This window comes from Xenopus tropicalis, chromosome 7, assembly GCF_000004195.4.
Source record: "Xenopus tropicalis strain Nigerian chromosome 7, UCB_Xtro_10.0, whole genome shotgun sequence".
Lineage (NCBI taxonomy): Eukaryota > Metazoa > Chordata > Amphibia > Anura > Pipidae > Xenopus > Xenopus tropicalis.
In genome coordinates this window covers 32373393-32388599 of record NC_030683.2, presented here as the reverse complement: position 1 = coordinate 32388599, position 15207 = coordinate 32373393, and the positions used below count along the sequence as shown (strand labels likewise).

The window sequence follows — 15207 nt, the reverse complement described above, 5'->3', positions numbered from 1 at the left end:
TCGGCAGCTCTGCCCTTTCAGATTAATTAGAGCTTCATATAGGGAAAAACATAATTAAGCATTCTCCTTAAATACGCAGTGATTTACAAAGCTGTAAAAATGGCCCTAAAGAAGTGGTTCCTATTGATTGGCTCCGGTAGGGCTGCTTGGCTACAGCAGGAAACCTTGAGCACTGCCGTGGATGTAAATAATGCAAATAAATCATATTTATTCAAAGGGTAAAGTATAGTTTATTCTTCATGTATTTTGTCTTAAACAATTTGGTGCCCAGAACATTCTTTTCTTCTGTGTTAGCATTTATCCTTACATATATATATTTATAGGCATGGGATCTATTATCCAAAATGCTTGCAAACCGGGGGTTTTATGGACAAGGGTCCATATGTCTAATAACATTTTTTTAAAATATTTAATAAACCCAATAGGAACAGTATGAATTCAAGCAGCTTAGTTACCATCATGCAGAAGGTACTGTGTTATTATTACAGAGAAAAAGGCAGTAGTTTTAAAATTAAGATATATTTGCTAAAAATACACTCCTGTAATTTATAGCATTCTGAATAAGAGATCCCATATCTTTATACATTTAACCTGGAGCTGCCATAGTCCATTGCCTGGTTGTGATAAATGTGAAACTTCCTCTTGGTTCAGAATTTAGCAACTTTCTACTTTAACAGCAATCAAGATGATATATGTAACGCCAGTAGTGGGGGGGATTTTAGGTGTCATAGCACCAAGCTTTCAGCAGGGAGAAACCACAGCATGACAAAGGCCTAAAACTGCCAGTTGTGGCCCAGTAATACTTACAGTTTAGTTGAAAATTCAGGAACACATCTATAAAAAGCTGCTGCGCTGATTGAAGAGTCTCCACCTGGTGGGCATTTCACCAGCCTTGCCAATAAAACACCAACCAAAGCTGAGCTGTTATTACATATTTACCAACTATGTACTTGCTGGTAAATTTGTAATATCCTTTTATCCAGCCCCTGGCATCTCTTCTTATCCAGAATCAGCGGCAGGTCCAGTCCCTTAATATCATGAACCACCCTTTGGTATCACTGACCCGCTTATTTACATCATAGCCTCACCCACCTATGCCAGTGCCCTGCCCCCTACGTCACTAGTCTGCCCACCCAGCTCTCCCCAGCTGGTAAGTTAATTTTTAACAGGTGGTAACCCTAAGTGATTGCAAATTATTGCAATGAAATTAAATGCAGGCAGCACTGCCCTTCTAGTTAGTTTCTGATTATAATTTGACCCATTATTTTAACATGATCCCGTGCAATAAACCTTATGACAACTACTAAGGGGCACATTTACTTACTCACGAACGGGCCGAATGCGTCCGATTGCGTTTTTTTTGTAATGATCGGTATTTTGCGATTTTTCAGAAAATTGTCACAACTTTTTCGTAGCCGTTCCGAAAGTTGCGCACAATCTGTCGATTTTTTCGTAGCGTTAAAACTTGCGCAAAAAGTCGCTCCTTTTTTGTAGCCATTCCGAAAGTTGCGCAAAATGTTGCGATTTTTTCGTAGCGTTCGGATTCATTCAAGCTTCAGTATGGTGACTTTTCTTGGGCCAGGTTGGAGCTGCAGAGTGCCATTGAGCCCTATGGGAGGCTTTCCTTGGGCCAGGTTGGAGCTGCAGGGTGCCATTGAGTCCTATGGGAGGCTTCCAAAATCATACTAAGTCTGAAAGTTTCGCCCGCCGCTTACGAGCGCTCAATACGAAAAAGTCGCAACAAGATACGAGCAAATCGTAATGGCTACGAAAAACTAGCGTTTTTTTCGCGCAAACCGTATTGGTAACGAAAAAGTCGCGACAATTTCCGAAAAGTCGTAAAGGCGCCGAAAAAATCATAAAAAATTAGAAAAAGTCGCAAAATGTTCGTTTTCCATTTGGAATTTTTCCAATTCAGATTCGTGTTTTAGTAAATCAGCCCCTAAGTGTTGTTACTGCTATACCTAAATCTTGGCAGCAGTATGGCAGGTCCCACTGCCTGAGAATAATCTAGACTAACTGATTTATAGCCTTTTTATAACTAAAACTAGGACACTCCCATATCTGAAATATACATGCCCAGCAAGGCCATGTCAGCACTTTGCCATTTTTCATTAGAATTTTCCATTCGCCTGCTCAGGACCATTAAATACTATGAATAATATCTCATGTTACCAAAGCAATCCAGATATGCAGATAATTAGTCTCTCTGTGCAGAATAACCCTAGGCCAGATATTTTTCTAAACATTTACGGAAAATTAAATTAAAAGCAAACTCCTTTTAAGTTTGGCATATTTTCCTTATAACTGAGTATTTAAGACAATGAAAGAGGATATTAAACCCTAGTTATAAAACATGGTATTTTTTCCCCTTTAATTTCATCATAGTAGAAACTTGGCATTGGCTGCGGCTGCGCATCAGGCCGGGAATCCCGAGACTCTGTGCTGTGTCTCCTATAACTCAGAATTCATTCCGCATACATATGGAGATCCACGCTAATTAATATATCCGTGCATATTAGATGTGGTGAAAGTTCGCTTGAAGATTTGTTATTCCCTGCAGCCAGAGTGTATTTTTGGTTTGCCGGTTCTGAAGATGCCGTGGGCTACGACCAATTCCAATTATCAACACAGGAAAAAACTATAATAAGCAAACAAATTATCTGAGGATGTGTCATCTCGGGGAGAAGTCCGCACGATGGGAAAAGCTTCATGTGCTCACACAGTTATTAGAATCCCATTTAACCCATTATTGTGGTTGTATTTCCCAGCTTACTTTAGACTTAGCAAAAGTGCTTTAGACTGGTTCCAACAGTAACAAAATGCAGCAGATTCTAGTTTGCACCATATCATCCAATCAGGTCTTTGCTTTCAACTTGACGGAGGCCGATCATATTGTACCAAATTATGTTACCGCCTGTTACAATATCTAATTGCTGATATTTAGCAACTGGCAACTGCACTGGTGTAAGAACCTGAGTAAATGAACCCTATTGCATGCAATACTTTCAGTTCCCATGGCTGACATAACATGACCATTTCCAGTGCTAAGGCTACGTTTGGGGCAGGCAGCCATTAGGGTTTCAACTGCATGGGGTCTTGTAATTACTGAGGCCCTAAAACACTTCCTAATGCTAATTAAGTAAATAAAAGTACCAACAAATATGGTGCCTTTACTGGGTCTGTAAGAGACAAGATTGGTATTTACAGGAAGTAATGTCCACGCACGGAGGAGGTCATGTGTACAGACTATTCCCACCAATGAAGTAGGAGACATGTTCACATCAGTTCCATTTCTAATCCCAAAATAGGTGCTATACAGAGACTCATTCTATTGCCAACTCTAATATGAGAAAAATTGGGTTTATTTATGAATTTGCACATGGGTAGTAACTCTCAGAAATGTTATTGGATGACAGCGGTTACTGCCCTTTTGCCCCATGTTGATAAATCCCCACATGTTCAGATTTTGTACTAATACTACCGGCAGTCTGCATACTTGTCCCATGTCTGTACTTTAACCACTGTTGTGTCGCGTGTGGTCCATGTTTAACTGATGTCCAGCTAATGTAGGGTCACACTGTGGACAACATATACTTAAATGTCATCTTTTAAACATTAACAAAATTCTCTTTTTTTTTCAGGGTTTTATATGGCAACAAAATTACAGACCTTCCCAAAGGTGTGTTTAGTGGTCTTCATGCCTTGCAGCTGCTGTAAGTAAGGTTTTACCCTCAGTTGGGTTATGTTGATGAATTTACCCAGAGCCCCCTTCTGAACCTGAAACAAAATTGTGGGTTCCTGTGGCAAACTTGAATGCAGTATGGACATAATATGTTAGAATGATGGTACTTTGACCCTATTTAGACCTGTTTGTGTATTATTGGTTACCATTAGTAAACAAGCCCAAAGGCCAATACCCGGGTCTAACAGTTCTACGCAGGACTATTATTTGCCCTCTGTGTGGACTTAAAAATAGTCATTTTACCCTCACATAATCAGGCTGAAACCTTTTGTCCGAAGACAGTACTGCCATGGTTATTTATGTGGTCATAAACCAATAGTGCCTCCTTCAGTTATGCACTGGGTTCTGCCCCCAAACATTTAATTGATGGACAGCGTTCTCTTCTCCAGAAGCTACACTTCAGCCAATCACACATCAGCATCCTAATGCTAATGTATTTTGATCACATTATTTGGCTCAAAGACTGAATGCAGGATAGAATAAAGGTGGCCATACACGGGCTGATTCTAGCTGCCGATATTGGTCCTTTAGACCATTTCAGCAGCTTATCTACCCATATAGGGCCTGAACAAAGGACCTGCCCAATGAACATCTGACCTGAAATTGGGCAGATCCCAATCGGGCTATACCCCCATTTTAATTAGGGCCAAACAACCAAATTAGGCCGATATCGCCCAATAGTAGGTGGGTGACCTCGTCAAGCTAATGGATCTTACCGTGTATGGCCAGCTTAAGCCAAAGATGTAGTTACTTGCTACTGGGGTCTGTTTAGAAAATGTAGGTGATGGGTAGGCAGGAAGGGCATTTGTGTAAGGGGCTTTACAGTAGTTTGCATTTAACACCCCTACCTATACTTCCCTGAAGGAGTTTGTCACTACTACTTTTCAACTTTTAGCAACACTTAAACATGAACAGCATTGGCCCAGGGAGACCTGAGTTATTGGTGGTCCATTTCTTGATCTCAGCATAGTGATGTTCTTTATTGATTACACTTTTGTAGCCTTGGTAACAAAATAAAGACAATTAAAAATGGTTGAAAATCCAATATAGACCAAAGTTAAAGATACTAACTACTTAAGTGGCTGTCAGAAACTATTTATTATTTACTGTAAGTGTAACATGCATCTCCGGGCACAGAGGATTAGTGTGGCATGGCTTTTCACCTACTGGCATCAGTACTGTTCTGGTACTGCCATGGAGGGGGGAGTAGAAGGATGGTTTGGACAGGTGATAAAATGAATTACAATGTAAAGTACTAAGCAGTTCTAATAAAAAAGCAGGATCTTCATTGTAGAGCCAGACTGGCAATAGCATATTGATTCAGACATAACGTCATGGTAAATGTAGGTACCTATTTGCCCACAGCCCCAGAGATGAGCCTATCGATTCATCCGGATTTTTATTTAGCTGGAATCATGACAATTTGTGACGCTTAAATCGATCCTCACATTCCTCATGCTTAATTCCACTTGAATTTGTTCCCCTTGAACCAATCTTAATTGATTAGTGAATTGACTTGCAGCCCATTTCGGTTTCTGCTTTGTCTGGCCACGATCGGATTTTATTTAACTCAGGGATTTTGTTAACTGACAGGTAAATGAAAAAATGGAGAGTCATGTTAAACTTCTGATGTCAAACTCACCATTCTCTAATAGTTGGGCCCAGAAACTGTTGTTTGACATGGACTGATGGGGGCTGTAATGTACAACAGGTGGAAGCCCCCAGTCTGACATATCTGCATAGCATGCATAACTAGTCCATTATCATACGAGAAAAGCCATGTATGGCCTACTAACATTTCTAGGCAGTTAAAGAGGTAATTCACCTTAGAATGTATTTTAAGTCATTTAGATAATGTTTCTCAGTGTCTGTTTTTTTCTGCACTTCCTAAATTTAAAATATGTATTTGGTTGCTAGGGTATTTGGTGGTTTAATAAAAGACTTGGAGATGAATATGAGAGAATGTGATAGTAGGGCACTGGGTGGTGCCCCTCCTTCATCCTCCTCAGGTCCACCCCTGCCCTGCCCTCTCTCTACCCCAGGGTCCTAAGTGATGGCCCTTCACCTTTCACTAGATCCCCTCTTAACACAATCCTAACTTATGGTCTGTTTGGGAGCTTGTATAGGGGTAGATGACACAAATATTTTACTTTAACATCAATTTAAATCTTCAGCCCAGTCCCCTGCATGCCGTCATTATCTCCATTTATGCAGTCCGCAGGTGGTATGCCAACCTTAAAATCCAAGGCTGCAAGCTTAGGACTAAAATTGGACCTACACTATAAGATCCTCTTGGTGGCTAACGAGCAGTACCCATTTTGGCCACCAACATGCTATTGGGCTAGGGAGACCCGTAAGGAGAGGACTGCATTAACGTGATGGTGTGGTCCTTGCCTAACAGGATTTTAAAACCCTGTAGATACCTTCCCCATCTTGTCCACATTATTTGGGCAGGGTGTGGGACATCTCATACTTGGTCTGAAGGGCTGAGTCAGCATATTGCATTGGTTCCGTGTGTGGACATCCTAACATCAACTTACTCCATGTCTATGTATTTACATACTGACTATATTTACAGGCCATCTTTTAATTCCAAGGTCAGTTCAGGGCAGGCCATACCATTAATTATTAATTGTTCATGAATCATCATTTATATCTCTGATCCCATTGTTTTTATCTGACCTCAGACTTCTCAACGCCAACAAAATAAACTGCATCCGAGCTGACACCTTCCAGGACTTACAAAACCTGTCCCTCCTGTCACTTTATGACAACAAGATTCAGAGTTTGGCGAAAGGCACCTTTGCAGCTCTACGTGCTATCCAGACTCTGTAAGTACCAATGAGCTATCCACCCTCTGTAAGTACCAATGAGCTATCCAGACTCTGTAAGTACCAATGAGCTATCCAGACTCTGTAAGTACCATTGAGCTATCCAAACTCTGTAAGTACCATTGAGCTATCCAGACTCTGTAAGTACCAATGAGCTATCCAGACTCTGTAAGTACCATTGAGCTATCCAAACTCTGTAAGTACCATTGAGCTATCCACCCTCTGTAAGTACCAATGAGCTATCCAGACTCTGTAAGTACCAATGAGCTATCCAAACTCTGTAAGTACCATTGAGCTATCCACCCTCTGTAAGTACCAATGAGCTATCCAGACTCTGTAAGTACCAATGAGCTATCCAGACTCTGTAAGTACCATTGAGCTATCCAAACTCTGTAAGTACCATTGAGCTATCCAGACTCTGTAAGTACCAATGAGCTATCCAGACTCTGTAAGTACCAATGAGCTATCCAAACTCTGTAAGTACCAATGAGCTATCCAGACTCTGTAAGTACCATTGAGCTATCCAAACTCTGTAAGTACCATTGAGCTATCCAGACTCTGTAAGTACCAATGAGCTATCCAGACTCTGTAAGTACCATTGAGCTATCCAGACTCTGTAGGTACCAATGAGCTATCCAGACTCTGTAAGTACCATTGAGCTATCCAGACTCTGTAAGTACCATTGAGCTATCCAGACTCTGTAAGTACCATTGAGCTATCCAGACTCTGTAAGTACCATTGAGCTATCCAGACTCTGTAAGTACCAATGAGCTACCCAGACTCTGTAAGTACCATTGAGCTATCCAGACTCTGTAGGTACCAATGAGCTATCCAGACTCTGTAAGTACCATTGAGCTATCCAGACTCTGTAAGTACCATTGAGCTATCCAGACTCTGTAGGTACCAATGAGCTATCCAGACTCTGTAAGTACCAATGAGCTATCCAGACTCTGTAAGTACCAATGAGCTATCCAGACTCTGTAAGTACCAATGAGCTATCCAGACTCTGTAAGTACCAATGAGCTATCCAGACTCTGTAAGTACCAATGAGCTATCCAGACTCTGTAAGTACCAATGAGCTATCCAGACTCTGTAAGTACCAATGAGCTACCCAGACTCTGAAAGTACCATTGAGCCCTGTAGTCTTCTATTGCCCTTAATAACCCTGTGCTCTTCACCATGGATGTAAGTTCTCCATGCATGGGTCCAAAAGGGGAACAAAATATGGGGCCTAAACATTATAGCACTTGGTAAATGAGCCCACTGGTGTGGCATTGCCCTGTAAGTAAAGGGAAAGATGCAACAGCACTCCTTGGTAAATCTTATGCAGTCTTGCTGTTATACTCATTGTGTGGCTCACTCTCTTATTGTTCCAAATGATACCCCCTAATCCTTTTTTAAGGTTCAGAGCACTTGTAATGTATCTGTAACCCTTCTATCTAGACACTTGGCGCAGAATCCTTTTATCTGTGACTGCAATTTGAAGTGGCTGGCAGACTTTCTGAGAACAAACCCCATTGAGACGAGTGGAGCCCGATGTGCAAGCCCCCGGCGACTCGCCAACAAGCGCATTGGGCAGATTAAAAGCAAAAAGTTCCGATGTTCAGGTAAGATGCCAGGCAACTGGCGCAATACATTCAATCCAAAAAGAAGCCCCTGGTACTGGCACCCAGTGATTGCCTCTTGCAGTGCAGGCCATTCACACACATGGAGTATATATTGTTCAACCCCACTTTATTCATCTGCTGCTGCACAACTCTGCACTCTACTTCCAACTTCTACTTCAAGTCCCCATGATTAGTGAGGCCTAAGGGTGCCTTTTATTGTCATGTATATTAAATCAGTACAAAGCAGTTTATCATGGAACACGGAGACTCCAAGAGGCAGAGGGATTGTGGGTGATAGAATGCGACAGAACTAAAGTAAATGTGTTTCTCACAGGTGGTAAGATCACTGACCCTAGCAACCAGCCCTGGGATACTGTCCTTACTCTGTTTAAACCAGAAAATACAAACAGCTATATAACACAACTAGAGCGAGGCAATTGGCTGATCCTGTTACCACTATAAATAGACCAATCTGTACTGAAGGTGAATGGACCATAAGTTACTGTAGACCTTTGTTGTAAATTAATAAACTCTGCAGTTATTTCCTTTCCATAACTACATAACAAGTCGTAGGAAAATGAAGAAGAACAAAGTAACTTCAAAAAGTAGAAACCTAATAACATATCATTACGCAGGCATCGTATTAAAACTTGATAAATTACAAGCAGACGAACATCACGGTCTTTAATTATGTAACAAGAGAAGAAAAGTGAAACTGGGAGAGAACGAAGAAATTCTGATTATTATTCTTGTGCGCCTGGAAAGTCCTTCACAGCAGTGATTAGGGGGTCAAAACAAAACCTGCTGAACCTGTTAGGACCTTCGAAACCATTTAAAGGAGAACTAAAGCTAAACAGTAGGGCAGAAATGTACATTGTGTTTGGGCTTCTGTACCAGCCCAAGGTACCCTCAACCCTTTAGCAGGGAAGATCTGTGCCCCCAAAGATTCCCCAGTTGCTCCCCATCTTCTTTTCTGCTGATTCCCTGCACATGCTCTGTGCTGCTGTCACTTACTGAGCTTAGGGTCCCACTCACAATATACTGTATATACAGAATATAAATGTCACAATACAAAGCTAATTAGTAATAAATTCAGATTCTTATTATATGGCAGCTCAGAGACCTGTGCAATTTGTATCAAAATATATTAATCTGCCCTGGAGCATCATGACACGTGAACGTCACTTTCTGTTTCATGATTTGCGACGATCCCTAAGCTTAGCTTCTCAACAGCTGCTCAGAGCCAACTGAGCATGTGCAGTGCCACTGACATGTCTAACAAAATCCAAGATGGGGAGCTCCTCTGCACTACTTTGAAGGCCCGAATCATTACTACTATAGATTGGTACAGTAAGTTCAGCATATAAAATACAGCATTTCTACTCATATTTGTTTTTAAGGTTTATTTCTCCTTTAACCTATACACCCATTTAATCTCAAATGTTAGGTAGGTTAAGGCTGTCTGTGGGCACAGGCCCAGACTCCTCCAAAACAGTGTTAGTTATATTCAATGTCACTACCCCTCAGGGTTCATTTTTATATTTTTTTAAAAGTAATGCAATCTTCATGCTGCTCATGATGCCTAGGTGCCTCCTCCCTGCTGGCAGCTCATGAATACAGTGCTGACAATATCAGGCAGTGATTTATTCATGAGGGGGGAGCAGGTATTATTACACCCTGCCCTGCACTTAAAATGACTCCTCGTGTCTCTATTAAATATACTCGCCCCTTAGTGTTTAGACGTAGTATTATTTGGGATCTTCCCCAAGTGAAACTCCTGTCACTAACATGGTAGGCAATTGCTCTGCTTCAGGCAGCTGTAGGGTTTAAGGTCCCAGCCTATATAGAATATGGTTTCTGCTGTTTATGTATAAAAACAATTGCTTTAAAATGTTACCTTACAACTTGCATTGTCTTTCCACTTAAAGTGTCAGTCATTTTTCGACCATTTGATGGCACTGTTAAGGTTTTAGGAACAGGAATATGCCTTCACCATAACAGGCAGTAGAGCATATTGTGTATACAACTGTACTTCGATACATAGAATATTTGTGTGCTCCTTTTAGTTCAAATTGTGTGTAAAACAACAAGTCACAAGTATTAACTTCCTATTCGTAAATTCTATTTATTACATTTATTAATATCCAACCTTTCTCTTCACAGCCAAGGAACAATATTTTATTCCAGGTAAGTCATCTTTAATATATGGGAATCACAGAGGGTTTCAGATTGTTTTTTAATGTGGCTGCAGTGATGAATGTGGCACATTGGTAATCTTGTTAGACTATAGAAAATCAATAGTAATGCAGCGCAGCACATCCAGTTTAAAATATTGTTTAATATCCTTACAATTTGTTAAGCATTTGTAATCAGCCCCGCGTCTGAGCTGGCCTTGCTGCTCCCAAACAAAATAGGATTTAATGGCATGGCAATTAGGGAGCGAGTGAAAGAAAATGAGTGATATGCAAGGTGAAACCCAAGGCGCGGTGTTGTTTCCCTGTATGTGCCAAGTGCCGCACAAACTCATGATTGGGACGGGAAGCGAAGGGCAAATTACATCACTAAGTAAATTCAGTGCACGTCATTGTGTACTCAGTTCTTTTGCTGTGTAAGTTTAGTATTGCCACATACACTAGCTTGCTGAATAGGTGACACATCATTGTTAAAAAGTGTGAAGGTGACTTGCAAAGCTTTTACAAAAACCCTATATTACAATGCAGCAGACAGCTGTATTTCATAGTCATAAACATGTCAGGAGGGATGTGGCCATTCCTGGCATTACAGTCAGCACCATATAATTTTTTCCCATAGATTTTTTCCCATTTATTTCAGGCAGTATATTCACTGCTGAGTACTCTTCCATGGCACTGCTAATGATTTTCTCTTTATAGGGACAGAGGATTATCAGTTGAACAGTGAATGTAACAGCGATGTGGTGTGTCCCCCCAAGTGCCGATGTGAATCCAACGTGGTGGATTGCTCAAACCTGAAGCTCACCAAGATCCCCGACCGTATTCCCCAATCCACGGCAGAGCTGTCAGTATAGCAGCCCAACTGCACATTGATCACAATATGTATCTCACCCACTTACAGCCTCGCCATTCTATTCTAATTGCTATTGGCAGGACATAGCTACAGTTACTGTTCTGATCTGTCAGCCCCTGGACCCTATACATCTCTGAATGTTTTCACAAAAATGTAGCGTAACAGATATGATTTATTGCACCTTCCCATCTCTCATACTAATATGATTACCTCTCATCATCCTGTTATTCTGTACAACAGTTTTCTGTTCTTCATTGGCCAATTAAGAAAATTAACTCTTGTTACCAGGCTAATTGGCCTTTGTGACTTCACCATACAATATAAATATATCAAGTGGGGTTCAACCTCAAAACATATAGTAAAGCCAATAAAGGCACTTAGTAGTGGAAATTAGGTGTGGTAAGAGTCCACCTTTTCATGACGTTATGAAGAGAGGACTCGCCATTCAGAGAAGACTTTAATTGAAAAAATGTACTTTTTTTGAATGAGGCAATGGGCATGCACCGTGACCCCAACTGGCCCCCACCCGCTCCCACCACCCGCAGGTAGAAGGGCAAGCCCCTGCCACAACTGGCAAGCACTGATATCTTAGTAAAAAGATATGTAGCACCAGGTACATGAAGGAGCTGGGGTGAATCCTCCTGCATGTTTAATTAAGCTTGGGATGCCTAAATCAGAGAGCTTGGGTGTGCAAAAGGGATGGTCTATGTCTCAAGGGGGAATATTTATCAAAGAGTGAAACTAGAGCTCACTACACTACGCTAGAGGGAAATTTAAACAGTATTTAAGTAAATAGGGAGCTGGCGAGCACCCCTCTGGTGAACTCTTTTCTTTCTTGGATAAATATGTCCCAAGAACTGATGCCATCTAATTCTGTGTTCTTTATAACATGTACATTTGTATATTTATTCAAGCACATTTTCTTGTTTTCATGATATAGGCGCTTGAACAACAATGAAATTGCTACCCTTGAGGCCACTGGTCTATTCAGGAAACTCCCACACCTCAAGAAAATGTGAGTAAATGTGCTACGAAAATGCTTACCTGCATGCCTGTCCCTTTAAAGGGCAACTAAACACTGCTGTTCTTCTGTAAAATGGTGTTCAGTGTTGGGCTGGAGTGTTAAGGGCCCTACTCCTGCTCCACCCTCCTGGAGTGCCGGTGCACACAGTTACAGATGGGGGGGGGAGCAGGCTGGGTCGGCGGGGCTTCAGGGTCCACTAGGCCCACTGGGGTTTTTCCTGGTGTCCCCCCAGCCCAGTCCGGTGTTTAGTATGGTATAGTATTACGGTATTTTGACTGTATAGGATGTTAGTAGAATTAGGAGATTGTCTCTATGGCAGCCATGACTGTGGAAAGCATTTAAGGCAGTTTTGTGGCTGGCAGTGCAAGGGGAGGTACCATACTACACCTTTGGCCACCACCCAGCTAGAGGGTTAGTAAATTATTGGACGGCTCAGGGAGGGGAGAAGTAAGGTTGTAGCCAGGGAGCCAGTAGACAGTGAAAGCAGCAGTAACGGCTTGATATATAATAAAGAAGCTCTTCTATTCTAGTTTCTAAAGCCATAAAGGAGAGTATAATAGAAATGAAGGTATGGTTACGCTTACTTACAAACATAAGTGCTAAACTGCCCGAGTGCATTGCAATGGCAACCAATCAGCAATTAGTTTTAAACCGTCTACTACAAGTTGGAAACTGAAAGTTCTAATTGGCGGTGGCTTATATCAGCCCCACAATGTACATTTAAATATATTCACTCAATATATTCTGAATACAAAGCCAACTATATGCTTGTTCTACTTCATTGGTGCATGTTACATTCTAGGGCCTGGGCCTAAGGGGGCCCCATAGGAAAGAGCAACTTAATCTTCTGCCACAGGAAAACATGCAGTTGTATAAAGGGAACATTTCACAATATTTCATGCAGACATTGACTTGGTTGGTTAGAGTAAGTGGGATTACATGTAATTGGGGAATAAGGTTTCTTACAGCAGCCGAATGGTGAAATGGAATCAAATATTTCTTTATTGTTTCTATAGAAACCTGAGCAACAACAAAATTTCTGAAATAGAAGACGCGGCGTTCGAAGGGGCAGCATCTGTCAGTGAGTTACATCTGACGGCCAATCATTTGGAGTCGGTTCGCAGCGGAATGTTCCGGGGCCTGGAAGGACTGAGGACGCTGTAGGTGTTGCAAAAGCTTTAATCCCCCATATTGACACTCTTCCAGCCTGTAGCACCCTAATTCCCTCGTAACAGCTGCCTGCATAGGATCGATGGAATAACAGAGCTATGCTAACTTTATAAATGCAACACATTGCAGTACCTTATACATTAAACATCATTTATTTCTTTTTTTTTTTCACAATTCCCTTGATGATCTCACGTCCATATTATTCCCGCTCCCCTTTTGGGGCATATATCTACATCATGCACTGCTTTCCTTTATGGACCTGTCAACTTTTAGTATATTATAGAATGGCCTAACAACAATGTTCCTAACAACTTTGCAATTGGTTCTTCATTATTTTTTTTTTTGATAGTTTTTAAATTTGCCTTTCTCTACAGCGCTACGTACATAAGTTGCACTTTCTAAATAAAGATATACATACATACATCTTTCCAGCTTTCAAATGGGGGTCACTGACCCTGAAAGCCGACAAAAGCTCTGTGAGGCTCCAATTTAAGTATTTTTGTTACTTTTTATTCTTTATAGTTTTATTAGATGCCTTGTTGCCAAGGCAAACCAGACCCTAGCAACCAGATAGCTGCTATAATTCCAAAGTGGAGTGCTGCTGAACAATAAGCTAAATAAAAAAAATACCATAAATTAAAAATAAAAATGAATTGCAAGTTGTCTCAGAATATCAATGTCTATATCATACACAAAATTCATTTTATGTTGAATATCCCCTTTAAAAAGCACTACAGATCCATTATTACATCTTCTATCCTAACTGGCTAGTCAGAATACAAATCAGGGCCCAGTAGAACCCCACTTTTTGCAGACACTGGATAGGGATACAACCTTTCCTAAAAAAAATCTGGAATTTCTATATTTTTATTTTTCTGCCCTATTAGGAACATTGGCATCAAGCATCATTTTTATTGGCTAGGTGCAACCCTACTAACAGAGCTTATTTAAGGAGTCCATTTAGATGACTTTGCTGCAGTTCTTTAGGAAAAGCTTTGGGGTCAGTGCCATATAAATGTATAAGCACAAGCATCTGTGAAAGTAATGAGGATCAATAATATGTTTTTGGGCAAAACTGGAATTTTGTTTGCAGAATGCAGAACTCAGGAACTGAAACGCCTGGGGCTGTCAGTTTAAATCTGAGCCTTAAATAGTTTAGGCTATTTCTGTGCAATGTTTTGCTGTGTCTAATGCCAATTACCCCAGAATTTTACCTCTCATTACAGTAAATTGCTTACAAATCCACTGTGAACGAACACAGTGTTTCACTTATAATTAGTTTCCTGCTCAAACTAATATTATTGTCAATTCAATTTTCACTCGCAGTCATGCCTGTAACGTAACTAATTGTTTTTTATTCATTTCCTCCATGCAGAATGCTACGGAATAACCGGGTCAGTTGTGTCCATAATGACAGCTTTACCGGCCTGAGGAACGTTCGGCTTCTCTCTCTATATGATAACCAGATAAGCACCATCACCCCAGGAGCATTCGACACTTTGCAGTCACTTTCTACTCTGTGAGTAGCGTAAATATCTGTGATCTGTGCCAGGGGTCACTGCCCGAGGCCCAAAGTATGGGCACTGGAATGACTCCTTGACAAAACTTACCTCAGCAACTTTGCAGTTGGTCTTAAACCTTTTTTCTTTTGGCATACCTTTCCATACGCTATCTTTTTCCAACTGGACATGTAAGCATCTATGTGGCTTTCAGAGTTAGCAGTCCTCTGGAATGATCTACTGGTGAATAAAGCATTACATTTCAAAGGAACATATAAATGTATAC

At 41.0% G+C, this 15207-nt stretch overlaps 1 protein-coding gene across 1 annotated transcript in view; it reads left to right on the top strand.

The window, feature by feature from the left end:
- Nucleotides 1-15207, top strand: part of slit1 (slit guidance ligand 1) — a 219704-nt gene that overhangs the window by 165119 nt on the left and 39378 nt on the right. The window contains 8 exon segments of the mRNA NM_001097233.1: nt 3645-3716; nt 6433-6576; nt 8020-8183; nt 10347-10370; nt 11075-11219; nt 12169-12243; nt 13269-13412; nt 14798-14941. Of these exon segments, the coding sequence (NP_001090702.1) occupies nt 3645-3716; nt 6433-6576; nt 8020-8183; nt 10347-10370; nt 11075-11219; nt 12169-12243; nt 13269-13412; nt 14798-14941 (912 nt within the window).